The sequence below is a fragment of the Orbicella faveolata genome, unplaced genomic scaffold (genome assembly GCF_042242905.1).
Source record: "Orbicella faveolata isolate gen_17 unplaced genomic scaffold, um_ofav_v1 contig_4, whole genome shotgun sequence".
Lineage (NCBI taxonomy): Eukaryota > Metazoa > Cnidaria > Anthozoa > Scleractinia > Merulinidae > Orbicella > Orbicella faveolata.
Genome location: NW_028301569.1, coordinates 8,382,254 through 8,407,484, shown reverse-complemented (window position 1 = coordinate 8,407,484; position 25,231 = coordinate 8,382,254). Strand labels below are relative to the sequence as shown.

At 39.5% G+C, this 25,231-nt stretch overlaps 3 protein-coding genes across 3 annotated transcripts; 2 read left to right on the top strand and 1 right to left on the bottom strand.

The window, feature by feature from the left end:
* Window positions 1-164: 164 nt before the first annotated feature.
* On the top strand, window positions 165-3,462 carry LOC110048728 (transmembrane protein 168-like). Its single transcript, XM_020754505.2, has one exon. The coding sequence runs from the start codon at window positions 165-167 to the stop codon at window positions 2,229-2,231; it is 2,067 nt and encodes a 688-aa protein (XP_020610164.2). The 3' UTR covers window positions 2,232-3,462.
* Window positions 2,661-11,013, bottom strand: LOC110063005 (queuosine 5'-phosphate N-glycosylase/hydrolase-like). The gene is made up of 2 exons (XM_020769959.2): window positions 10,618-11,013; window positions 2,661-5,157 (listed from the first exon to the last, which is right to left on the bottom strand). Exons 1-2 carry the CDS (start codon window positions 10,948-10,950, stop codon window positions 4,444-4,446), a joined length of 1,047 nt encoding a protein of 348 aa, XP_020625618.2. The 5' UTR covers window positions 10,951-11,013; the 3' UTR covers window positions 2,661-4,443.
* A 219-nt stretch (window positions 11,014-11,232) lies between these two features.
* On the top strand, window positions 11,233-24,370 carry LOC110063006 (uncharacterized). The gene is made up of 9 exons (XM_020769960.2): window positions 11,233-11,464; window positions 11,542-11,667; window positions 12,994-13,471; window positions 13,966-14,236; window positions 14,511-15,413; window positions 15,817-15,974; window positions 16,865-21,664; window positions 22,408-22,460; window positions 22,960-24,370. Exons 1-9 carry the CDS (start codon window positions 11,370-11,372, stop codon window positions 23,069-23,071), a joined length of 6,996 nt encoding a protein of 2,331 aa, XP_020625619.2. The 5' UTR covers window positions 11,233-11,369; the 3' UTR covers window positions 23,072-24,370.
* The last annotated feature ends 861 nt before the right edge of the window (window positions 24,371-25,231 follow it).

Below are 25,231 nucleotides of genomic sequence, written 5' to 3'. Positions count from 1 at the left end.
TGATTTGAATAAGTGTGTTTCAGCTTTGACCACACCAGATTTCAGGAAGGAACGGCGAGTTGCACGTATAGAGCCTAAGGGGCAGGATCAAACTCGAAGGCCCTACACAATCTTAAAAGAGAAAGCATCATTTGCAACGGATGTGATTTTTCTTCAAATTTTAAATGTTTGCTACGTTCAACATGCTGCCGACAGTCTCAAGCAAGCTTTCGCAGTATTTGTCTGCCCTTTGCTTTCTCCTTTTCTTCGCCGGAGCTGCAAATGGCATCAGAGAGCGCTGGCTGCATCATACTACAGATGGAAGCATTCATTTTCTCGCCATTGCGGTAGCCTTTGCAGTATTGATTTCAATCGTGAGCTATTTGTACGGGTACAGAGATTTTGGACGCGGATTTATTCATCTTTGGATGGGTGTTCTCTTCAGTGTGTTATCCTTCACGGAGATCGCATTCGACCATTTAATCGATTCTTTGCACGACTTAGATGTCACTGACATTCTTATTATGGCGAGCACTGGTGTACATTGTCTCAAGGTTTTGGTTCAACGAACATGTTCCTCGTCAGAATACGAGTCGATATTCCTTACTCTTGAAGAGTGCTTGTTCCTACTAGGATTTCTCTCAGGCGCAACGGGAACGCTGCATTTTGGTAGCATGGTAACAATAATCCTTGCAGTAACTATGCACTTAATGGCTTTTCATATGAAGTCTAGCATTTCTCTCCTGGGTGCCATTTGTTTGTGTTTTTTTGGAAGTGTCTACTTCTTTCCTGCCAGTGATGTCAACTACAATCCGTACATTTTATCAGCTTTCATTGTCCACCTTTCCTTTGAATCACTGGTTGATATTTATTTCTCCAGGTTGTCGCTTTTGGAAACCTGGAAAAAGTTTATCTTCCAAGGACGGTGCATTCACAGATTGCAAATTCTTGCAGTATTAGTTCTGGAAGCAATGTTTTATGCATTCAGTACTCAGCTTATCAAAGAACCTGACTTGCCAGTCTACAGATTACCCATATTTGTGTTTTTGTCCATACCATGGGTGTGGTTTCATTTTATGTTTATTGTAACTTGCTGGGGATTTGTTGGAAAACTCGAGGAATGTTCCAATGTCTTGAAAGCAAGAGGAGAATTTAGTGACAACAGCATGTCAGAGGTAATGGCATCCAAAGGGCTCCGTCATTTCTGCCTGGTGTCGCAGATTGTCACGCTATATACGCTGCTGTCGACATTTCTTGTCATAGCTTCAGGATGGCAAGAAACCAACCCTGTATTCATTGGAATGCTCTTGGCCATTCTTCCAGTTGAACTTCTCATGTATGACATCCTGGCCAAGCTTGGTAAATCTGTTGGGGGAACAGCCATTGGTTATGCCGTGGTCGCACCTGCCCACAAGTACAGTCCAACTGGCGATGTTGTGATTCTTGCTGAGAATGCATTCCAAGCTGTCAACACTAAAGCAATGGAACTAATAACTATTGTGTCAAGATTTTTTTCCAGTCACATGATTCACAACTTTGGCACAGACTTCTCAACAAGTGGCATTTCGGCTGACTACATTGAAAAGAAAATCACGTCATTTTTTGAGCAGCGTGTTCTTCCAGGCTTACATTATGACACTTACATTCTGTACTACAGTGGCCATGTGATAAGCAATGGAGACTGGGCCCTTACAGAAGACAAAACCCTCTCATTTGATAGCATCTTGAAGTGGTGGAGGAACACAAATGCGACAACAGGGGCCAGACTTTTGTTGTTTCTAGATACTGCTCATTCAGATAAATGGGTGGACAATATTTGGAAAGTTGAAAAAGACTTTATAGCAATCCAAACTGGAAAGCTGACTGCCACATTTGACGCTGAGCTAGGGAATTCATTTCCTTTGGGTGAATTTACCAAAATGTGGGATGATTTCAACACTACTGCTGTCAGCGGCAAGCCTGGAGACTTCTGGGACAAGAACAGCATGAAAGTGAAACCAGTTTATGGTGTTTCAAGAGAATGGTGTTGTTTTAAGTTCCATGAACCAACAGTGGAAGATATAGCTCAGCACGTGGAACAAAACTTCCCTAGATTTATCAAACCAATAACAAAGATTTTCACTCATTTGCCATGCAACACAAATGTGCTCAGTGTCTTTGACTGGCTTACACGTGGCTGTCGTCGACTGAAGATGCGTTGGTTCCCTCCAGCAGTATATGATACTGGTCACGGATTTAAACTTGTTCGATAAATTTTAGTGCCAATACTAACTAGTCACTGACTGACATTTGAAATGCCAGCCGTCAGCCCGGGGTAATGCTGAGGGTGGGAGAGGACTGACATTTCAGGCTATGCGTATGCTAATAAGCAATAAAATAGTTTTTGTTACCGTTTGGCCTCCTAGAAATGGTGCTTTTTGAAAATCAGCAAGAGCTACATGTACACTTAAGGCCATTTTTGTTCTTTTCTGGTCAAATTCTGAATTCTCCTTACAGATTGTTATACATTTATGTTCATGCTAGTTATGAGAATTTCTTGGTGCATCAGTTACATAAAACATTCCAAACTTGATAATTTTTTTTACTCTTACCACCTGTTAACTTAAAGGTGTTTGTGTTGTTGGGAGAAATTGGACGACATTGATCATCAGGGTATGACAGAAATTGTGACAATCCCAGGGTTTGTTAAGTCATGACCAAAACTAAAACACAGTTTATTTAATTTAACAAAGGAAAAATAAGTACAACTTGTTAGGAAATTAAACAAAAGATTGGTCTAATAAAAAAAAACCTGCTTTGTATATTTTCATGTATTGTACAGAATGGTATTAACACTGTTTAGACAGGTATTAGATTGATTTGGAAAAAGCTGTTGTGATTTACCAATATTATTATTGCCTTATTGTGTTTATTTTTCATCTTGATATCAAGGCATATCTTTTCCCTTCAGGCCACGAAGGCCTGAAGATCATAATTATTTATCTGCTAAGTCAGATGTGTGAAATCCGATATTTTAACATTAGAGGTTGCAAAACAGGAAATTTCTGAGAAAACATGCTTTGTTATTCCTAAAGTAAAAAAAAAACTTATGGTTTGAACTTTTATATATATGCTCAATTTATAACAGGTTCTGCATACAGTGGAACCCTGTTAGTCTGGTCACCTACGGGCCTAAAATAATTTATACGGCTGTGTTAATGGGTTGGTTGTATTAAAAAAGTTCTTAAAATACAAAAATGACTAACTGAGCTTTTATTCTGGCCAGAATAAAGTGGCCACAATAATGAGCTGGTCATATTAACATGGTAGCTGTAAGGTGAGGTTCCACTGTCTTTCACGATGTTATCTAAATGTAAGCTGAGAATGCTTTGATATTGCACACAAAAATATTTAACATGGGGTTGACATTATTATTAAAGTATAGCAGCCATATTTCAAATGTTTAAATAAATAAATAAATAAAATGTTGAAAACAAGAGTAAAGTTCCAGTATTGTTAAATAACCATCACTTATAACCTCTTATTTATTAACAAACAATGAGGCCTCTGCTTATTACAGTGGGTTTCAACATAAACCTTTTTATCTGTCCTACAATGTGCTACAATCAGCAACTGCATGATCATAGAATACATCCAGAACAGATTTCATTTTCATTTGACAAAATGAAAAACGATCAACGCTGGCTTGGAAAAATGACATCAGACTTGCTGACTCTTTTTCAATTAAAACTCGTATAAAATACCACCAGAAGAATACAAAAGAAAGTAACACAAATGTCAACAACCATGTAGGTTATAAGTTCTGAGAGAGTAATGTCTGCAGAACTTAAATTGTACATGACATATATTTTTTTAATTTATAATTTTTATGGAATCTACACAAGATCGTTATATGGAAACCAGAAAACAAAAATACTGTTGTTTTCTTCACCACATTTTAGCCGTCTAAAAACAAGAAATTTCACTTCCGGTTAAGCCAGAAACCATGGGGGGTTAAATACTGGGACTAGGCAGGCTTTGATGCTAAAACAAGAACAGAATGAACCAAACAAATGAAAAAATAAGTGAAATATGCTAGGAATTAGGTAATCAAGCATTATTCCATTTTTGGGTCAAAATTGTACACATTTATGAAAGATATGTAGACCTACCTTCTTGTTTTGATGTCACAGCCTGACTAGTTCCATCAAGCAAATAACAGAATATCTGTCATATACATGTACAGTTTAACTCTTCATCTTTGCAACGCCTACAAGTCTTAGTTTATACAATAACATTTAGCCCACATGGCAGGAGTCTAAAAGGGAGAAGGTAGGGGATCAGAACTGAAAAACATGACGGGGAAACTCGAACGGTGAATTCCCTTCAGTTGCCTCTCTCCTGTCTATGTCCCAGTTTTACACCTGCAATGCAGGCTAACCAGATTTAAGGACATTTAAATTCAACATATAAAAGGCCATACTATCAATAAAATATGGTTCTTGTTTTATGACATGGCAAGTTAGTTGACCCTTCCAACTTTTCTTTGGCAAAGTCCCACAAGTAAAAATCAATGATAACAGAATTTATAATCAAACTTAGTTTCTCAGGTGACAACAAACTGAATTCTGCATCGATCTTTGCCTTTGCTTTCACTTCTTGGTAAATTAGCTCCACAGCCCAGATAGAATTTCCTCTGATCTCCAATTCTAATCTGTCACCAGCAGGAATGATCTCTCCACTTTGTAACCTTTGCATCAATTTGTCAGTATATTTCAAGATTCCCAAATGCAACAGCGACTGCGGCACTTTGTAATCAGCAAACATGGTCAGGCAAGTAATATCAGTGAACTTCCCCAGGGATTCCCCTTCAAAGCAAGCCCAGATGTCAGAAACCAAAATCTGTGCACGCTTGTAAAAAGACACTTTTTTACCATCAAATTCTGACTCGTCTTGAAAACATTTGAAGGTGCTTGTGATTAGGCCAAGAAGCTTATCTGCACTGTGGTCACATTGTGACAGCACATTTACAAATGAGTTCTTGTAGTCCTTCACTAGCACTTTGCCAACTTCATTTAAATTGCTTGTCCTTCCTTCCAGAAGAGGTATTTCAGTTGGTGTTTCTGATCTGAAGATGTGCTGACACTGAGTTTTGGTGATGTTAGCATAATATGATGGTGTCGTGATGGGGATTCCCTCCTGACAACACAAATAAACTACCAGGTTAGTTTTAACCCTTGTGGAATTAAAAAAAGAGGTTCCTGAGATGGGTGGTACTTCATAACTCCCTGACTCCCCTGCTCAGTCAGCATACTTAAGTTCTTTTATGGGGGTGTCGGGCATGCTTCCATAAAAGCTTGTTCTATTTAAGACCAAGATATTTCATTTTACATCAGAAATAGAAGCAATAAAATAAATTTATTATAGATGTGTCTAGAATGCTCCCCCTCTGCTAATAGGAGACACCTACAACTATGTATAACAAAATAGGGGACACCTTAAAACCTGAGTTGAGTTGAGTTGACAACTTTATTATGATAATAGCATAATGCCTAAGTCTTCCTAACTTTATTAAATCCATTTTGAAATCACTGGTTATCCTTGCAATCTGATTGGCTCTCAGTGGTGCAATTTATTCACGAATCGCACTATTTTTGCTCTAAATCCCATCTTTTTCTCAGCTAATGAGAATGGGACAGTAAAACAAAACAACCAATCAGATTTCAAGATTGGTTTAAAATAATCAATAAAATTTCAGGAAAATGAAAGGCAAAAAGCCATTGTGTGGAGAATTTTGCAACTACTATTGCCAAAACTTTGTTGTTATAGTAGTTTTTTTCCAAAAAAATTGACGAATTTAATTAATTACAGTTTCTGAATGATGATTATGAGCTCCCTCAGGCTGAAGACCTACTTTAATGGAAACTTCCAACTTTCAGTGTCCATTTTGACGAATATTTTGGTGATTTTTCTTGAACATCTGCTCAAGATCTGTATGATACCGAGTCCAGTAAAACATAAACAAACGAAAACCACACAACAACAAATTGAGAGCCATCTCAAGAAGGTAGATGTTTCCAGGTTTCCGGTAGTTTCAAACAAAGCAACAAAAGAGCTCAACTCTGTCGCTGTGAATAAACAGTCAAAATACGCCACACTACACAAAATAGTGAATGAACGAACGTCTTAGGAAGCCCGTGCCAGTCCCGCCATCTTGGAAATATCTTAAAACAAATGGCGCCGCAAGAACTTGACGAGGTGCTGAGTACTGAGTCCTATGCTGAGGTTACAAAAAGAAACGGAGATGATAACGAGCTGGACTCCCTTAAAATCATGCCATTGAACAGTATTTAAAAGGGAAAAAAACGTACTATCCACTGGGCATCGTACATTCGAGGGAATTTCACAACTCAAAAGAAATTGATCACAGAATTACACAGGATATGCACCTTCAAATTCCTTCTCCAAAGACAATGAAAAGTCTCAGCCTCAACCACAGAAGAAAGGAAGGCCTTCCATAATTGATTCAGGCGACGAGAATTGAACTTTTATACCTGAAGTTGACTATTTTCGTTCTGACTTCAGAACTGCTTGTTTCTTTGTCATGCTCGAATGAGTTTTCGTCACATGACATCATTTTGCATACTAAATGAGACGTAAAGGCTTTTCCAGTTCCGCTTTTTTTAACAAACCGGCTACTGGAACAATACATCAAAAATCTAAAAAAAATTGTGCGATTTCAAAATGGATCTAATAAAGTGGCAATTGAACTTCGGGTCGTGCAATTTTGGTCTGAAATCATACTTGTGATTTCAAATCAAACTCGTGCTGCACGCTCGTTCGATTTTGAAATCACGCGTATGATTTCAGACCAAATTGCACTCCACTCAGTTCAATTACCATTATAAACTTACTAGTAATTAATACAGTATTATAGGAAATAAAAACCTATCATATCACTAAAGCTGCTTTTCAAGGATGCCGTGTCTCATTCAAAGCTGTAATGGCACAGTTTAAGTTTAAATTTGCTTAAAAGAAACTGTACACCGGAGTTCATGAGACAGGCTGCGGGGCTGTTATATTCCTCAGTCGATACGCAGGAACATCATTTCTAGATGCGAATCAAGATTGTAGATATTCAGGGGTCAATGCATGTAAAGTTTTGAACATTATAACAGAGGTGGTTACTAGCCTTTGATGACTAAGTTTTTGCCAGCCGAGTGCCTGGAATAGCTTATCAATATCATCTTCATACTTTGCTTGCACACAATAAAATGACTGGGCTGTGCGGTTTCAGATCTGATCTAAAATTTAATACCCTTTTTCAGACCTCTTAATTCAGTTCACATCTCTTATTTGTAAACTCATGTAGTCATGAATGGTTTCAATTTGCATAAACATTTACAGGGCTGCTTCAAATTCCACTTTTTAATAAGGGAAAACACAGGAAAATCCCTTTAATTTGTGTACCTCACTGGCCAGTATTTGCCAAAATAAAGGATACCCTTTGACCACTCATACCTATATTTAAGAAACAGAAAACATGAACCATGTTTCTATTGAGCTAAAGAAACACGAGTAGAAGTTTGGGAGAACGAGAAATGCTCTGGGTACACAAGTCAACAGGCGAGTGTCTCCACAGTTTTTTTTTAGTTCTCCCAAACTTCCACAAGTGTCTCTATGACTCAAGAGAAACACAGAGAACACGTTCTCTATTTCTTTTAGAAAATTTTGTAACAAAAAAAAAACAACTTGTTTACTTTGATCATCAAAATGTAAATTCCCTTTGCTTGCACCATCATTACATCAACAGCTTGTGCTAGTTCTGTGTTTCCATTGAGTTATAGAAACAAGATTTTAAACCAATCAGCACGCATATTATCATAGGGACATTTTCTAAAGCTAACATATAAGGGAAACCGAAAAACCCTAAGCCTCACTGGATTTACTTGTTAACTATACATTCACAGACCAATAAAATACATTTTTTACCCCCCTTTGACACACTACCCTGTTAAAGATGGAAGACCTGCCAGAACTATACCCTTTCTGATGTCATCAAAAGGGGAAGTGTCCCAGGTAAAAAAGGTTTGTAAAGACCATTGCAGGTTGAAAAAAAAGGTGATTAATAGAATTTCTGAAAAGAGAAGAAATAGGAGGGAAGGGAAGAGAAAGCAGTTTTGTTGAAATTGAGAGGAACATTCCTCTTGAAAGGCCAAACGACAAGTGCCTTAAGAAAGGTTTTATAGTACCCAGTGTCTTCCATAACAACCCTTGTACACTCAAGCACTTTAAGGCCTGGGTCAAAGACTTTTACTGGTAAAAATAATTTATTAGTTATATTTCTGATGACATAAATGACAGTGAAACCAAACCTAGCACACAGTTTGGTTTTAACATCCTCAACATTTAAAGGTAGAATTGGTACTTCTGACAGGTCATGTGATGTGTCACATGCTGTTTAGAGGAATTGGTGGAGCTTTTCAGTAATCATCCAACAATAACGCTTTTCCTCTCATGTTTGGCCAAATGACCGTCCCTCTTTTTGCAAAAAAATGTTATAGGGTCAAAGGTCGTTTTTTTTCAACAAAATTTGACCTTTGATCATTTATATCTTCTAAAACCAAATCAAGGGAGATCATTCCAAACGTTGGAAGGTAGATAATTTAAATTTGCATTGGAAATGCTCATTTATTGATCAATACAATTAAATTTTGCCATCATTTTGCCGATTAACCAAATTTAAGAAAATGATCACGTGACAGGTCACGTGATCAAAATAATATGTTCAGGCAAGGCAGGGCACTGAGTTTTATAATCAGGGAAAATTTCAGCTTGGAGAAGCAAATAATTATAAGCAAACAATGGCCTCCATTTTGCACGAAAATATGCCCAGGTATTTGTCCGCAGACATTATCTGTTCCGAGAAGCAAACAGCATTCCAAGATCGTAGTTTGAGGAAAACTGTGAGCTCCAAGGAATGGATAATGTCCAAGGACAAACATCCATGCCTATTATTGCACCAAATGGAGGCTATTTGTCCGCAGACATCATCTGTTCTGAGAAGCAAACAGCTTTCTGAGAGTGTAGCTCAAAGAAAACTGTGAGCTTCAAGGAACAAATAATGTCCAAGGACAAATATCCGTGCCTATTTTTGCACCAAATAGTGGCTATTGTGTTTATTATCCTTCAAATATTTTTTGCAACACATGCAGTTTTGAAAACTGGGGAATATTCTCATGACATCTTTAGCCCAATCATGCGCGAGCAAAAATATTTCATGGATTATAATAGACAAAAGACTATGAGCTCGAGATTTCTATCATGTGATAGTTGATGAGGGCACAGCCTGAGTCAACTATCATGCATAGAAATTGAGAACAAATAATCTAATTGTTTTAGTATAATCCATCAATATTTTCAGTCGTGCAAAAATACTCGAGCAGTCTCAGTCAGTGCAGTCGAGCAAGACTAAACCAAACACAAAATTGGTGTTGAAATTACTTTAAGGTAAGAAACCATTGCTTTGTCTCAAATTTAACATAACCAATAAGCAAAGTGTTTATGTCATTAATTTATTTAAAAAATTCAACTTTTGTCAGTCTCACAATTGTTGACACAGTTCGATTCCAGGAAATAACATCAAAACATCATCAGTTTGATGAATAACCACATAACCTTAAGTTTAACCTTGTTTTCCAACGCGAAAGTTCCAGTCCGTTTCAGGGCACAGTAGCGAGAAAAGTAGAGCTCACTACCAGCTCACGGCCAACTGTATCCCAGCTCCAATATTCAAGACAACATCCAAGCTTTTTGGCTCACAGGGCTGCTCTAATGACAAAAACTGCCTTGACGTTTTGGCACTTTCTTTAACATTTCTAGATCTCTCAGTTCAATTCTGCTTTTGCTGTAAGTTTTCAATCCACGAGAAGCGATTTTCGACTGAAGTTTGACAGTAGCATGATTTTCCTGGACCAATCACAATTCTTTGCTACACATAGCAACCAGTGAGATTGCTTCATTTTGTATAGATAATAGATCATGTCAAATGGCTTTTTTCATGTTTGGCAAAGTGGGCAAATGCCAGCTTTTGAGTTATGTTGAAAGATTTTGAAATAAAAAGATCTTTATCTGAAGTGGTTTGTTTCATTATTACATAAAACAAAAAGATTCCATGTTGCCGTGCATCTGTTCAGTAATAGATCACAGAAGACGTCAAAATGTGGTAAGAACATCAGTGACACACTCAGCTATCGCCTTGTGTGCCACTTATTTATTCTTACCACATTTTGATGTCATCTGTGATCTATTACTGAACAGATGCACGGCAACATGCATATGGTATCTATTTATTAAATAGATAGTGAGTAGCGTAGCCAATCCGAGAACAGCATTCATGATAGAACGCTAGTATTTATACTGAAAAGAGATACAGCTGCCCAACCACAATTCTACTTTACACTTCTGACCCAGGCCTTAAACTGCTTGAACAGAGAAAAGCAAAGATAACTAACACACAACAAGTGACCTTGACACTTCAATAAAGTCCTACTCTACTACTCCTACTACTCACATGTACAAAATTGTGATGACGCAATGTTCTTCCTGACACAACATACTAATAAGAGTTAAGACTGTTCAAAGTTACTTTCTTCATACCTTAAGAGCTCTGTTTATGGAGGCACAAAGGGCCCAGTAACCTGTGTAATCCTTTCCTTCGTAGCGTACCGTCCACGGCTCGATATCTTCATCGGTCCAAAAAGAAAAGTTTAACGTATCCAATACAACAATCCAGTCTACAGTCTCCTTCGTCATTTCGCTCGGGTGCAATTCGTGTGATTTCCATATCTTAAAACTGTATTTCTTCGATTTGAAGCAGTCGAAAAGGATCTTAGACGCTTCCTCTACGCCTTTTCGGCATATAGAAACGTCCTTACTCTTATAGGAGATCAATTTAGCTGATTCTCGAGGACTTAGCGGTTTCATACGCATTTTAACAATACTACACGTGGCTTGCCATTAGCAGTCAAAAACCGGCTTTTTTAAGGGAGGGAGGCTAAGTACAAAAATGTTCTCTAGAGGGGGGTGGTGAGGTGTAATCAGTGATATTAGCAATCTGTATATTTAATGATTTTATATTAAAAAGCTTAAGATTTGGGAATCCCCCTATTTCACTTTCTTTATGGGAGAGTTTCAAAATTATTTTAAGAAGGAGAATTATGAATTTAGTTTTATCGGCCGCGCAAATCAGTCGGAGTTTGGTACGTGTGAAAATCGATCCGTAAAAATAAAAGGTGACACAGTCCAGAGCTTCCGGCGTGAAGAAGTTTCGTGTTTCATTTGTGCAGTCGACGATCGGACCAGAAGTTCATTGGTGTTCAACTCCAAGCTCTCTTATGACATTATAAATAATGCCCTCAATAGGTGGAGACTTCTTAGAAGTTCGAGATTGTGTCTTCATCAAAGGATTTCCATCGGACTCGGGAATCGACGTTTCCGACGTGAGGTAAATCTGAGCGCCTCGCATCTCAATTTTTGGCATGTATATTGTTCATTGTTGATTTGTGCTTATGCTTTGTTTAGGGAGTATTTTGAAAACAAAGTCGGAAAATGTTGCGTTCAAATGACTGCTCTTTCGAAGGACAAGCGCTGGGCTTTCATCACTCTCAAGTTTGACTCGAATGCGCTTGCTGAAGATGCCATTGACAGGTAAAGTTGAGCTCAAGTAAAACTTCAGAACGTGCTGGCTGAAATAAGGCTAATAGCCCTTTTGTTTATCGAAATATACGCTTTGCACGGTTACATAATTCACGAAAATTCCAGTGTCTTATTAACGAGTTGATTTCTAGTTGTTTGCAATACGTTAAGCCGGTAATAAATGCATTCGTGAAAATGACCACGCGGTTTTCGCGCAGTGTCAGATTCAGCAGTTTTTGCTGACCCGTTTTCCTACAGTGAACATTATTGAGGAAGACACATTTATTACTTGTATCGCCTTGCGTCAATGTTGTATTTAATTCTGCAGTTATTAAATGATTAACTATTGTCTTCTTCCAATTTTTCATTCAATGAAAGATGTTTTCAACATTGTTTAAGGCAGCCATATTGCTTGTCCCAAGAGACTGTTGTTAAAGCCCCTCGACGTCACATTGTAAAACGACTGTAAAAACTTTATTCACTTGGACGCTGGCAACCGCAGCAGTTATACTTTGACAGATCAATACTACTACTCTTTAATATCAAGTGATGTTACCTCAGAACAAGTCAGGTTATGTTCTTGCATAATAGGTTTCCATAGTAACAGCACAACCTGTTGAAAAGACCCTATAACTTATCTAAATTCTTCCTAAACTGATTTATCTATAATAAATAACTACTGGAAAGTGCCAGAAACTGTTGCCAGCAAACTTAAATCATCATCTTGAACTCCACTCCCCTGTAGAATCTTTTTTTTTGATAAGCCCTCCCCTGCTAAAAACAATAAGCCCTTCCCATATCACCTCTGGTTAATCAATTTTCTTGAAATTTTACAATTTTTGGAAGTGTAGAAAATAGGAATTTTTCTTTTAGCTTTAAAACCATGATCTATGATTTCTTCATCAAAATGGACAGACTAGCCTGAACAAATATTTTATATGTTTCCTTGTGGGAGGATTATATGATGATAAATAAACAATAACCTACATTTGGCATGAAAATATGCTGGGATATTTGCCCACGGACATTATCTGTTGCGAGAAGCGATCAGTTTTCCGCAAGTGCAGCTGAAGGAAACTGTGAGCTTTTGAGGAACAGATAATGTGTATGGACAAATTATCCGAGCTTATTTTTGCACCAAATGGAGGTTATTTGTTTATAATTTTATCCTTCAAATACTTTTTGCAACATGCATGATTTTGAAAATTGGGGAATACTACTTGGATGTTCCCCAGTTTTAGCTGGGGAATATTCAGTCAAGTGATGCATTTAGACCAGTTGCGCAGGAGTGAAACTATTTGATAGATTATAATGAGATATTATATTTTTATTATTAAGGTTCAATGGAAAATATCTTTGGGGATATAAAGTACAGATAAGTTTTTGGAGAGTACCTAAGAGCTTGGCTCAATCAGGAAGATTTCAAAGAAATAATCACAACCTTAACAGCAGAAGATGGGACGACAAGAGAAGCTTTGAGGAAGCAACAGAAAAATCCTCAAGGCATAACAACGACTTTTCAAGGGAGACTAATACAAAGCCTACAGTGTCAAGAGAATCTGTGGGTTATGATGGTAAAGAGGAGTTTAGGGTTGATCAAGATAATAGAAGGTATCCTGAAGGAACTTTTGCTGAAAGAAGAAAGAATTTCAATTATAAAGAACACTGCAATGGGTATTCACAACAATACTGGAATGGTGATGAAGGAGAAGAAGAAGCTTATCCAATATTTGATGAGAACAGGGCTGGATGGGACTCTGACTTCAGTGGCAGAAATGAAAACCTTTCGGAAAGAGAATACTATGACAGAGAAGAGGTTTGTGCAACCTACATGCAATAGACATTGTGCATTTTCACATGGAAATGTCCCAGGTTCAAAATAAGAATTTTTGCTAATTGCTATAGTAACAGTTATGTGAATGTTCCATGGAAGATCGAGTATCCCTGTTAATGTCGCTAAATACAATAATATTGTTCCACCAGAGGTAAATGACGGTGAACTATTCGTCAAATGATGTCATTTCATAAGTGATGTGATTACCATCATAACACTGATATCTTGTGCCACAGTGTACTATGGAGTAATGAGTTTTATCTTAATTGTGATGTTTACCCATCTGAATTCAGTGGTGGAAGTGGTGGAACTAGATCTTGAGCTATGGGGGGGGGGGGGGGAGGGGGTTGTTTTGCTTGCCCTGTCGGCTTTTCTTCCTTCTGTGATTTCTTCTTTCTTACCCAAAATAGGGGGGGGATATGGGTCCCCCTGGGCTCCCCCCTAGATCCACCACTGAAATTGTATTTGTACGTTAGGAATTGTCACATGCTCATGAGGGAGATATTTGGCCAGAAAGGGAAGAAGATCATGAAAGAGAGCAAGATTTTGGTCAATATGACAATTATCCTGAGATATATCAAGATAACTTGAGAGAAGAGTGTGAGGATAACCATTATGCCTACAGTGAGAGACTGTTTGAAGATACACGGGAAGAACCACCTTATAGAGGTGAAGATCTGATGCCAAGGAACAGACAGTGGTATGATGACAGGGAGTGCATCAACACACAAGATTGCAGAAATCAAGGTACAGTGAGGGTTATTAAGATCTAATTTCTCTTTGCAGTGTCACTATGTTGTCAAGCAGGCAGGTTATGAGAATATTGAATATCATAAATAGAGGCTTTTTTTCTTGATTTACCACCAAATTCCCAGATCTAATATTTGAAGAGATTGTTAAGAAATCAGCGGAGAGAATTGATTATTTTCAGTCTTGGAAGTTACAGATTTAAAATTGCCAAATTTTGGTTCCGCATTTCTGTTGTAACAGCATTACTATCTCACTTACCATTTTTCTATAGAGGGCAATCATAACAGTTTCCCTTCATTCGATAAAGAAAGGCAGTGGCCAAGATGGGAGGCAGTTACACCTAGCAGCCCAAATAGGAAGAAGCCATCTGACCCAGCCGTCATCACAGACACACCCAAAGACAGTCCGTGGGTACAGAACCCAAGATTCTGCAACAAGCTTAGAGAGTTCACCGGTAGAAGAGCTGCAGCATTGTCAGACGAAAGGTCACGATCAGATGAGTGGGTAAGCAATACTCACAGACATTTCAGAGATAGAGGTCGTCATAGTGCTTCGCCTGTGAATGTACGTCCGAAGGCCTATGGTGACCGAGAGCCCCATCTCTTGGACAAAACGTTAAAAGATTCCCCAGAAATAACTTCTAATTCTGCTCATTCAAGAAGAGGTCGTGGCAGCATTTCGCCAGCCAGAAATAGACACTCTTCGGCGAAAAGGGAAAGCAGTAGAAGTTTGTCTGCAGAAAGGAGTTCTGATTTTAGACATCAGGGAACCTCACCGGGCAGCGAAAGATCAAGTCAGGCCTTCAATAAACAGCGGCTAGATCGAAGAAAAATGGAGAGTCGCAGTTACTCCCCAAATCCAAATACCAAGGTGCCATTGTTGAGAGAAAGAAGTGTCGAGAATGGAAATGTAAATGGTGGCAGAAGAGGGACTGATCTGCGACGTTCTCTGATGTTACACCAACAAAGAAAACATTCTTCATTAAGAGAGAGAAGTAGAGAGAACAGTATAAAGTATTCGGAAAGAGCCACAAAAACCTCTCCAGATAAACGTGATAAATCACCGGGTTCTTACAGCTCGGCCGAGTCTTCCTCTTCCAATCAAGGTACAAACAGGAAACGGCATAAGTACGATGATGAAAAAAGACGAGATGACGTTGAGACTATTAAAAGAAGTAAGTTCGCTTCTGGGTTATTGTTAATTCGTTGGAAACGTTCTTATTTCTGGGTTAAGAGCAGGTAAACGTGATTATGACTTCAAAATATAAGTACTCCAAGTTGTTGTGATCTGCTGTTACCTTCTCTTGCCATTCTGGAAAAAAAATTCCTTTTTAGTCTTTCTAGTGACAATTTAATTTGAACCCGTCATCGATAGAGCGAATATATAGAAGCAAAAAACTGATAAGAACAAACAATAAATGAAAAAACAATAAGTGATGATACTTTTACAAAATGTACATGGCACAAAACATTCCATCGCTCTTTTCTCAGTAGTTACAGGCAAAACTGAATGACACCAAAAGTTTCGCAGCATTAAAATCTATGTTTTCTCGTTTCTTTGTAATTATTCCTTTACAGGACGAAAAACGAGCCTGAATCACTCTGATAATGCCTCAACGTATTCTGACCCAGAAAACGGAAACAGGGATTCCACCGGGAAGAAGAGGCTAAAAACAATAAATGAAAGTAGGATCAAGAAACTACTTCCTCAGGAGCAAAAAAGAAAATCAGGACAGGTAAGTATTGAAATTTAGTTGGACAATGATACATGGCCATTCCCTCACTCCACGTTGCACCAGAAATGCTTGTAATGGTGCGAACAAGCAATAACACATGGCAAGTGCACTTGCAGGAAAAGAACGTTTTCACTCACGTGACCAGGAGACCAACATGGCCGCTGTTTCATTGTTTTGGAACACCAATATGGCTGCCATGACGTCATGTCCAAACGCTCTATACAGTTTCTCAACAGGCGAACTTTGCTGACATCACTGTTTACATTTTTCCTCAATAAATTACGCTTTTGCGCAGAGAAGTCATCACGCCAGACACGAATTGACTACAAACATTTAAAGAGCTTGTGAAACTTAGTAGTTTGTGAAATATTTGGGTCTTTGGATTTAATATTCGAGGAGAAATTGGCTTTCCAAAACTGCAGAATTTCTGGGTGGTAAAAGCGCTAATGAGCTCATACATTCAAGTTTTGAGTTTCTAAACCCGCGTCGCACAAAACGTATTCAATACATCGGGCTCAAATTTTTTGCGACAGTTAATCGTGCTGTGCCCTTTCAATATTCACAACTAATGTTTTGCAACTCCATCAGAAACTGTTTCGCTTATGCTGATGAGGCAAATATTTTACTGAAAAGAAGATTCTCCTGTAGATAGTGCTCTTCACAGAAGACGACCGTTTGCACGTTTTGTTTTGGTGGAGAAGCGCTGAACATCTTGATGACAACACATGTAGCCAAAAATTGTGCTAGGCGTCATGATTAGGTCTGACATATTATTTGGCTACGTGTTTAAATTGTTTATATTGATAAAGCACGACAACCTAAGTTCTTGTATTTACAACCACTTTTTCCAAATCTACTGACATTTGTGCTCGTGTTCTTGTTGTCCACAGCAAAGACAGCATGTCACAGACTATTCCATCAAAAAAAGAGCAGATCACCTTTTGAATGCGGTAGCTGTCACTTTGACAGAATGCAAGATACTCTTGAGAAGACCAGGAAGTAAAGAAGGTTCCTCTAAAGAAGGCACATCGAGCAGTATTACTTCTGTCGCACTTAAAGGTGTTGACAGTGTAAGAGGTTACACCACGAAGCCCGCTGGACAATCTGAAGAATATCGTCCTAGTGAAAAGAGTCGCCTGGAGCATGCCCAGCCTGTGGCCACTGAGAATCTGCAATCGCTGGATACATTTGAGGTTGATCGGTGTACGAATGAAACACCAGTTGAGGAGTGGGCTGTAGGAGGGACACCTGAAGGAAACATTACTACCCCTGACAACAACGCCAGTCACCTAGCAGTCCCCTGCTGCGAAGGCAGTTCAGATCAGGACATGAGCGAGGTTGAAGAAGATTACAGCGGTTATGACTTGTCGAAAGAGAATTTAGATTATACCGAGAAAAACGCTCGGACTGAAGACATCTCAACAGAGAACGATGACTTTATGGATGTAAAGAAAAACTCTACCTTTATTGTAGATGACCCTAAGACAACGGACAGAGTGGAGGTTCCTGAAACTGATTTTCAAAGGACAAGTAAAGCGGATTTTATGGCGGAAATGGAAGATAAAGAAAACTCTTTGCAAGGAAACTGTCACATGGACGAACTGAAGACCACTAATGAACCGGCTGAAAAACCTGTTCATCCGGCTGAAAAACCGGTTCCTAATTCTTACGATTTCGCCTTATGCCAGAGCCCCGTGAAAGAAAGTAAGATTTACACAGAAAATGACACATCCAATGAGATATTGTCAACCAATTTGCAACATGCTCACATGGAAATTTCTTCAACTGAAGAAAACACACCTAAACTGGACTTAGTTCAAGAAACGTGGCTGCCAGAGGATTTTAGTGTTTGCGGAGAAGGCGAAAACCAGCTTGGAACAAGTAACAGTTCCATAATTGAAGTTGGCAAGGAAATTGATGGTAGTGTCTGTCGGAAGGACTTGCAAAGGAGTGTTTCCTCTGACGAGACTTCGCCAGGAGTTCTTTTACCAAACAAAGTGTTTTGTCACCCTATGGAATTGAACAACACAGAAAATGCTATGGTTGAGAGGGGCGAGGAAGATCATATTATGGAGGAAGATAGTCCTGATATTACAAAAGCAGAGCACAATACCTCCGAATTAGGTAATGATTGTCACAACGTCAGTCCCACAAGATCTGAAGTCCCACCCCCGGAAGTAGATGTTTGCAGTATTGTACGCAATGCAGAGGCCTTGAAACAGGGAGGTTATAACACGGAGCAATCTAATTGTAATAACAGTGGAATATATGCAGCATGTACCATGGAAAAAGTGCAAGATAATGCCATCTACGTAGGAAAGGAGCAGTATGTCTCTGAGAATGAATACGGTACTCAATCCCACCAAGTAAATAATTTCGACACGGGGGCTTGCAAAACAGAATGCCGTGAGGTAATTCCTCAATATATCGATGGCGACAATGGAGATATGACTGATGTGATTAGTGCGGTGCAAGAAGCTCATGAATTGGAAGATGATGTTAGTTTCTTCAAATGCCAGGAGGTTACGTATATTATCGAAAAAGTGTATATCCTTGAAGGTGCCAAGGTCACAAAACGAGAGGTTTATGACATCAGGGACATTGATCACGTTTGTAATTCTAGAAATCAGGAGTGCCAAGGAAATGATGCTGATTTTGATGTCACTAACACAGAACAAGTCTGCGTCACTGGTGTTAATAACACACAACAAAACCTGTCTAACAAGGTAAGTGTTGGCGAGGATATTCCTGACAGAGAGTGTACCAATGTGGAGGATGTTGTGGTTGATGCCGGTGGCCTAGATCAAGAACACGGTGTCATAGAAAGTATCGATGTCATGCGCAGAGAGGAAAACAGTAATAACGTTTGGAACATGAAAGACAAGAAACACAACTCTGAAAATGCTGGATTTAATGGATTTAACACAGAAAAGGTTTGTGATGCGAAGAGTAATGATGTCACGAATGGTGTTAACAATGCAAAGAAAGAAAAGCACACTTCAAATAACGGTTATTTTATCAGCGAAGAACGGAAATATGATGACATAGAGCATAAAGTGTATAACATGGTGGATGGTTGTGTCATGCAACAGGATGTGTATTGCTCCAACGATGGAAATCGGTCAGATAACACGAGAAAGGAGAACCACACTGAGATCAGTGGAGGAGTTAATGAGACAGATACAGACCAGGAAAGTTATCACGTGGATACGAATTCATATAACATGGCTGATGCTCAAATAAAACAAGAGACTCGATCCATAGCAAACAACACCACTGAGGTTGTAAGGTTAAAATTCAGTAGTCAAGAGGTTCAGCTGAGCGAAATAGCATCAAAAGGCAAACCTGCTGATATTGGAACACATCATCCGAGTTGGACAAGCTTAGAACCTTGCAACTCGAGTGCGGCACAAGCTCAGTACTCAACGACTAATGTTGATGCTACTAAATCAAGCGCTTCTTTCTTTAGTATCAGTAGTGTCAATCCGCAAGTGAAAGAACATCATTTGATTACCGAAGATTTTGAACACGTCGATAAGGAGATATCCTCAGCGGAGGAACCTCGAGATCACTTCAATGGGTCATCAATCTGTGTGAATACCAGCACCAGCAGTATAGAAAGTGATGGTGGCAAGCCTTATTCTCCGAGCAGCCCAACTTGGACAAGTGACGAACATCGTTCCCCACTTCCTAAAAATGATACATCTCCGTATTCTCCAAGTCACCCCACAAACGTGAGTGGAGGTGATGTTGAGGTATGTACCAATGAGGACGTGTCGTGCCAGGGTGGTGGACATGAGACGGATGCACCTATTTGTGAAGCGATAGAAGTTGTCCATCCTGAAGTATGTAAGAACAAACCAAGAAGCAGGGCTGCTGACGAGGAAGAAGAGGTTTTGCATTTCAATCAGATAGTCAAGGGTGATAGTATGAGTGATACAACCCCAAGGTCTTCCAGGTATTTTAGATCACCTAAATCTGGGGCTCCAAGAAAAAGCGTTTCGCTAGCCAAACATTTCATTGATGGGAATTTGCCAACCAAAGACCTGATGAAAAATCACATAGTTGCTACCAGCGATAAAGACGGGAAGAGTGTTGCCAAAGATAGTGAGGTTTGTTCGGATAATTCCATGACAGGCGAAGGGAGCAAACACAATGTAAAGCCTTTGTTAAGAAGCGAAAAGAGAACGAAAAGTTTACCAGCAACTGTCTCCATGGATGCAAAACCTAAGGTAGTGTATGTGACCGCTGCCAAGACGTACGACTTTAATACCAACAGAGTCACTCAACATAAACCCCGCATACTTTATGCAACCAATGATAAAAGTGCTAGACCTGTGAGGTCTCTCTCTCTGGATACAGCGTTAAGAAAAGGTTGGCCTCTCTGCGAGAACTCTAACAATCGCCCAGTTGATTGTGATCAGCAATCAAAGTTTGTTGCTGAAGCGATCTCGACTGTTGAAGTAGAGAAACGAAAGGATGGCAGAGAGACTGATGGTCACTTGAGACTGATGCTTCCAGATGGTTCTTTCATTAGTGATGTTCCTTTGAAAAGGATGAAATTTGTAGCTCACGATGATGACCAGGAAGTCGTCAAAATCAACAGTGCACCCAAGAGTGTAAGGTCTGAAGAAGGACCTGATAATTGCACCGACTGTGATGGTACAAGCGGTGCTTTTAGTGTTGCCAAAGAATCGTTACCTTCGTGTTGTAAAGCAAATCAAGATACATTTCTATCGGGAGATCTTCCAGAAAGTGATGGGTTATTAGTTACACAGCCGCCATTGGACTTGAGACAAAGTCATGTGCCTAATGAACATTGTCTTAGCACAGACCAGATACCAAGTCAAATAACAGGAAGTGAGACTAACTGGGGAAGATCTGATGTCAGCAACATGAGTGAGACTCCAGGGACATCTGATAAGAGACCTTTTGCGTCTGCTGGTGAGAATAAGGATTTTGGATTTAGTGATCAGGGAACGTCGATGCCAAAGAGTTCTGTCCTGCCAGGAAGTATAGTTTTAGAAATAGAAGGTGAAAACGAAAAAGATGCGCAAAGTGAATGCTTGAGGAAAATTCAGCAGCAAGTTTTACCTCTTGGAAATGGGGAAACGCTTTCCAATTCGACGTCTTGCTCTGCTAACAAGAGGACCCACCCCGATTCTACAAGAGATGCATCTCGTCCTTGTAAAGTACCACGTAAGCCGCTCAAGCTTATCATACCAACCACTCCACTGTTTAATCACGATATCAAAAGGACACCTCAAGCTGCTCACTGCGGGAGATATTTCAAGAAAACTAGCACGTCTACAGTTACCCATGTAAGTGTGAATATGGTTCCAGAGAGCAACTCTTTGAAGATTTTGCAAGGTGATGGTTCATCCATCAATGAGTTCTCTGGTGACAAATATACTGCGATGACAGAAAAAGACACTTACAGCGAGAATGCGGAGTTGGCGTGTAGCTTATCACCCGCGGTAAGCGGTACCCCTGCTACAACTGACTGTCCACCCCGTACTTGTAAAACCAGAAATACGTCACCATTTACAGCTCATAGTCCGCCGTGTAAAATGTCCAATGAAAATACCAATATCATGGAAAAAAAAGCAAACAGCTGCAGTGGAAAAGAAAGTGAGTGCATCGCTTTAAGGATGGAACGACTTAGGAGAAAGAAAGAAGAAATAGAGCAGGTAACCATGTCTACTTGTCAAGTGCTTGTTGTCAAGTGCTTGTGGTTATTATGTCCTGACAAACCGAGAGGGGGTTGGGTGGGGCCTGATAAGGACATTTTGGGCAATATTCCCAGAAGTTGCTCTCGGGATGATGGTTCGTAACCACTCTATCTGCTGGATAGTGATTTATCTGTTGGACAGCGTTATCCCCCTTTGGAACAACTTGGGCCAGGTATTTTGTTCTTGATCAGTTCTTTCTTCACATTCACCGTGGAGGATCATTAAAAAACACAGGTTCAGTAATTTGTAATCTTTACATACAAGGTGAAAATTCATCAGGATTTACAGTACTTTTATTTTAGGTCTTGTAAGGTTTTTTACTGGGAGAGTAGCATTGCTCAAAAGAAAATTCTGATAATTCCAGATGGTAAAGGATATTGCTTGTCTAAACGAATTAACGCCGCAACAAAGTAAAGTTTTTTTTCTTTGTCGCCGGCGCAGTACGCTTCTTAAAACGTACGCTAGGGAAACATCGCGGGGGGAGGGAAGGAAAGAGTGGGGAGAGGGGGGGGGGGTGTTCATCTATTATTCTGCACAGAAAGTCAAGCTACATTCGAGGTCGCTTTTTTCGCTACTACCGGTACATTACAGCATGCTTGTCAGTCTTGCCGCACGTGTTTCCCTTAACATTTTCTTTACACTCGACATGATCATCTTACAGTTATTGGATTCATGACGCTTTTTTTTCTTTGTTGTCGCAGGTGTACAAAAGGGAATGCCATACTGTTGTCAATGTAGTTAAGATGTTGGTAAGGTAAGTGATTGAGTCAATCTTCACTGAATGAGTTTTCTCGTTGATTCTCTGCGGGCCTTTTCCTCAACCTCCACTATGTTAGTTGCAAAAACCGTCTGAATTGGCGATGACTGTCTGTAGAATTTTCCATCTAGTGTGATATAGGTTATAAAGACTTAATGATTTAATGGAATCGTTCTCCTCACAGGAGTATGTCGTTTCGGAGCAGAATTGCCGCTACGGATGCTCTACAGTGGCGGATCAAGGAAGGACAGGCCCCTCCGCACCCTTTCCCTCCATATTGGCGAAAATACGTCAGGCCCGAGGAGTCGCAAACCTTTTTGAACCCCTACCTTAATTTAAGGCTCGAAGGATGGGAAACATTTTGGGTCCCCTACCTTTAAAAGAGGTCTGGATCTGTCTTGAACCCGACGTGGAATTTAAGAAAGGCAAACAACAAACAACGTTCACTGAAAACCTTTTCTGTTCACGTTTTCAATGGATTTATTCTCTTTTGCAGCAATGATCCAAGACTGGAAGGACTTTTACAGAATGCTGTTCGTCGTAGCTTGCAGGATATGGGACGAAGATGCGTGCAAGAGTTGGAGAAACAAGTTCGTCCTGGATCTTGAATGTATTACCTCTATTGGCGAAGATGTTTGGTTTCCATTCCGGTAGTCCAGTCCTGCGTTAGATATTTTTGGTGTATACAAATGGTCTAGGCCTATAAGATCACTACCGTGCTGCTATTTGTTGACCAGTTGAATACACTAATTGATTGGCAACCGCAACTAAAGACATTAAACGATGCGAAAAGTGTAGTTGCCATGTCAAGAAGCGCAACTGGTGGAAGCCTCCCATGTGACAAGGTTGGGATGCTCTTCGGGCAATTTGAATTAAACCCCTAAAAGAGACCACTCTGGGAGACCAAGTGGCTGGAGCTGTATTTAACCCCTACAACATACCACTTTGAAAAGGACAGACAGTGTTCTTCTATTATTATTTCGAGTGCAACCCTAAAAGATACCTTGAAGGCTAAGCATAGTGGCGTTTCGTCGTCAACACCCTAAGTGAGACCAAAATCCGTGATTTACACCCCTAAGGGAGACGACGCGCATCCCTAACCTATTCACATGGGAGTCCCCCTCCCCCCACCCCCCGACGGGACTAGAGGAACCATTCGAAGAGCGCAGACATGGTGCGAAATCAGCAGTATATGTCAATCAAACGTAAAACGTCAAGTTAAATAATGCCCGTAATATGTTGCTTCTGAGATCACAATTTCTCGAGTTAAGAAACCTAGCAATATGTTCTTAATCACATTTGACGTCGGGATCATAGATGTATACCTAAACAAGCGTAGGTAAGACTAAAGAAGATTGTTTAGACTACAAACGGCGAGCTTGAAAAGAATAGTGTAAGTTTTTCAAGACGCGCCGCCTGTGGCCATGGAAAGAGTTCCATGCGAAACGTCACTGTACTCTAACAAATTAGAGCTCTCGCGAAGTGAATTGAGTTTTATAACAGACCGCGAAAATTTAATGAGAAGCAATCATGCATCTTTAGGTGATCTGATTTCACATTAAACACTGTATCTCGGGCAATGTTCTTCCTTCTCTAACTGGATAACAGGCTGAGTCATATTGGAACGCTTGTAGAAACAAACTAACACTGTATTCACCAGGCTGATGACCGTTTTCCGTTGAGTTTTCCTTTTAACGAGCCTTACTTAAATTTTTAGATGATTGAATTTTTTTCTGTTTCCTGTTACAAAGCATAGTTTTGGTTCGTAATAGCAGACTTCAATCAGTGTTGCAAGTAGCAGGCGTGTTAATTTAAGGGTGAAGTTTGTTTTAAACATCTTAGTATCATGAGTGATATTTTGATTTCTTGTATAGAATTTTTCAAATAAATTAACTTTATTCAAAGTGGTTTTCTAGCGTAATCCCTTTGTAGAAGAAAGAAAGGTGCATACTGGATTTAAACTAATTAATTACAAGAGAAATGGAAAATATAAACTAACGAGCAACAAAAACAAACCAGGCTCTTCTTTCGATTGGCTTTTCATTCCTTGTTTGGATAAACGTCAGAGTGAAATTTGTTTAGGAGTGGCCCTAATACCTAATACAGTGGACCTAATACAATCACTTCGCACGTTTGGTCGCGAAGTAGTCGTACCTTTGAGCGAGGAATTTTAACCTTCGCGCGCATGTTTAATTAAAAGGAAATTTGAATAGCCAATCAAAGAAAAGAATCAATCGGACTCGGCCAGATTCTCACCGGCTTAGTAACTTCTCCTCTGGCTTGAGAGTAACGTGAGCACGCGAATGAACGACGATGAAAGAATTAATCACCAACAGGAATAAAGTTAAATGGAATCAAAGGCTCTTGTGAGCCAGCTCTGGACGAATTGGATCAGTCTAGAAAAAAATAGTCGAATAATAAAGAGGAATTGGTGGGATGAGAGTATTGAAAGTTATTTGGAACGTTAAGGAACCCACGACAAGACAAAATATAGGTCCGCAGAGCATACACGTGCCTGCTTACATTTAGTTGATATAGTTAGTTTATAGTTGACAATTTTTGAAATGACTTTTTGAACGCCAGTTTGAAAGCTCAAGGAGTGCATGTACAGTGAAACTAGGTAAGTATACAAAAATTAAATCACAGGCTGTTTATACAGACCGCTTATAAATTTTAAAATGGAATATATTATTTTGATTGGCACTGGAACATTGTTATTGTAAATGCCATCATAGCTCCTAGCTCTCATCTGGAAGAATAGTGTCAAA

Bases quoted from the DNA above. Each gene is read 5' to 3' on its own strand.
- LOC110048728 (XM_020754505.2), top strand. From the start codon at position 165: ATGTTTGCTACGTTCAACATGCTGCCGACAGTCTCAAGCAAGCTTTCG.
- LOC110063005 (XM_020769959.2), bottom strand. From the start codon at position 10,950: ATGCGTATGAAACCGCTAAGTCCTCGAGAATCAGCTAAATTGATCTCC. The intron at 5,158-10,617 runs GTATGAAGAAAG...TTGTGTTGTCAG, and splicing joins CCATAAACAGAGCTCTTAAG to GAGGGAATCCCCATCACGAC.
- LOC110063006 (XM_020769960.2), top strand. From the start codon at position 11,370: ATGCCCTCAATAGGTGGAGACTTCTTAGAAGTTCGAGATTGTGTCTTC. The intron at 15,975-16,864 runs GTAAGTATTGAA...TGTTGTCCACAG, and splicing joins AAAAAAGAAAATCAGGACAG to CAAAGACAGCATGTCACAGA. The intron at 21,665-22,407 runs GTAACCATGTCT...TTGTTGTCGCAG, and splicing joins AGAAAGAAGAAATAGAGCAG to GTGTACAAAAGGGAATGCCA.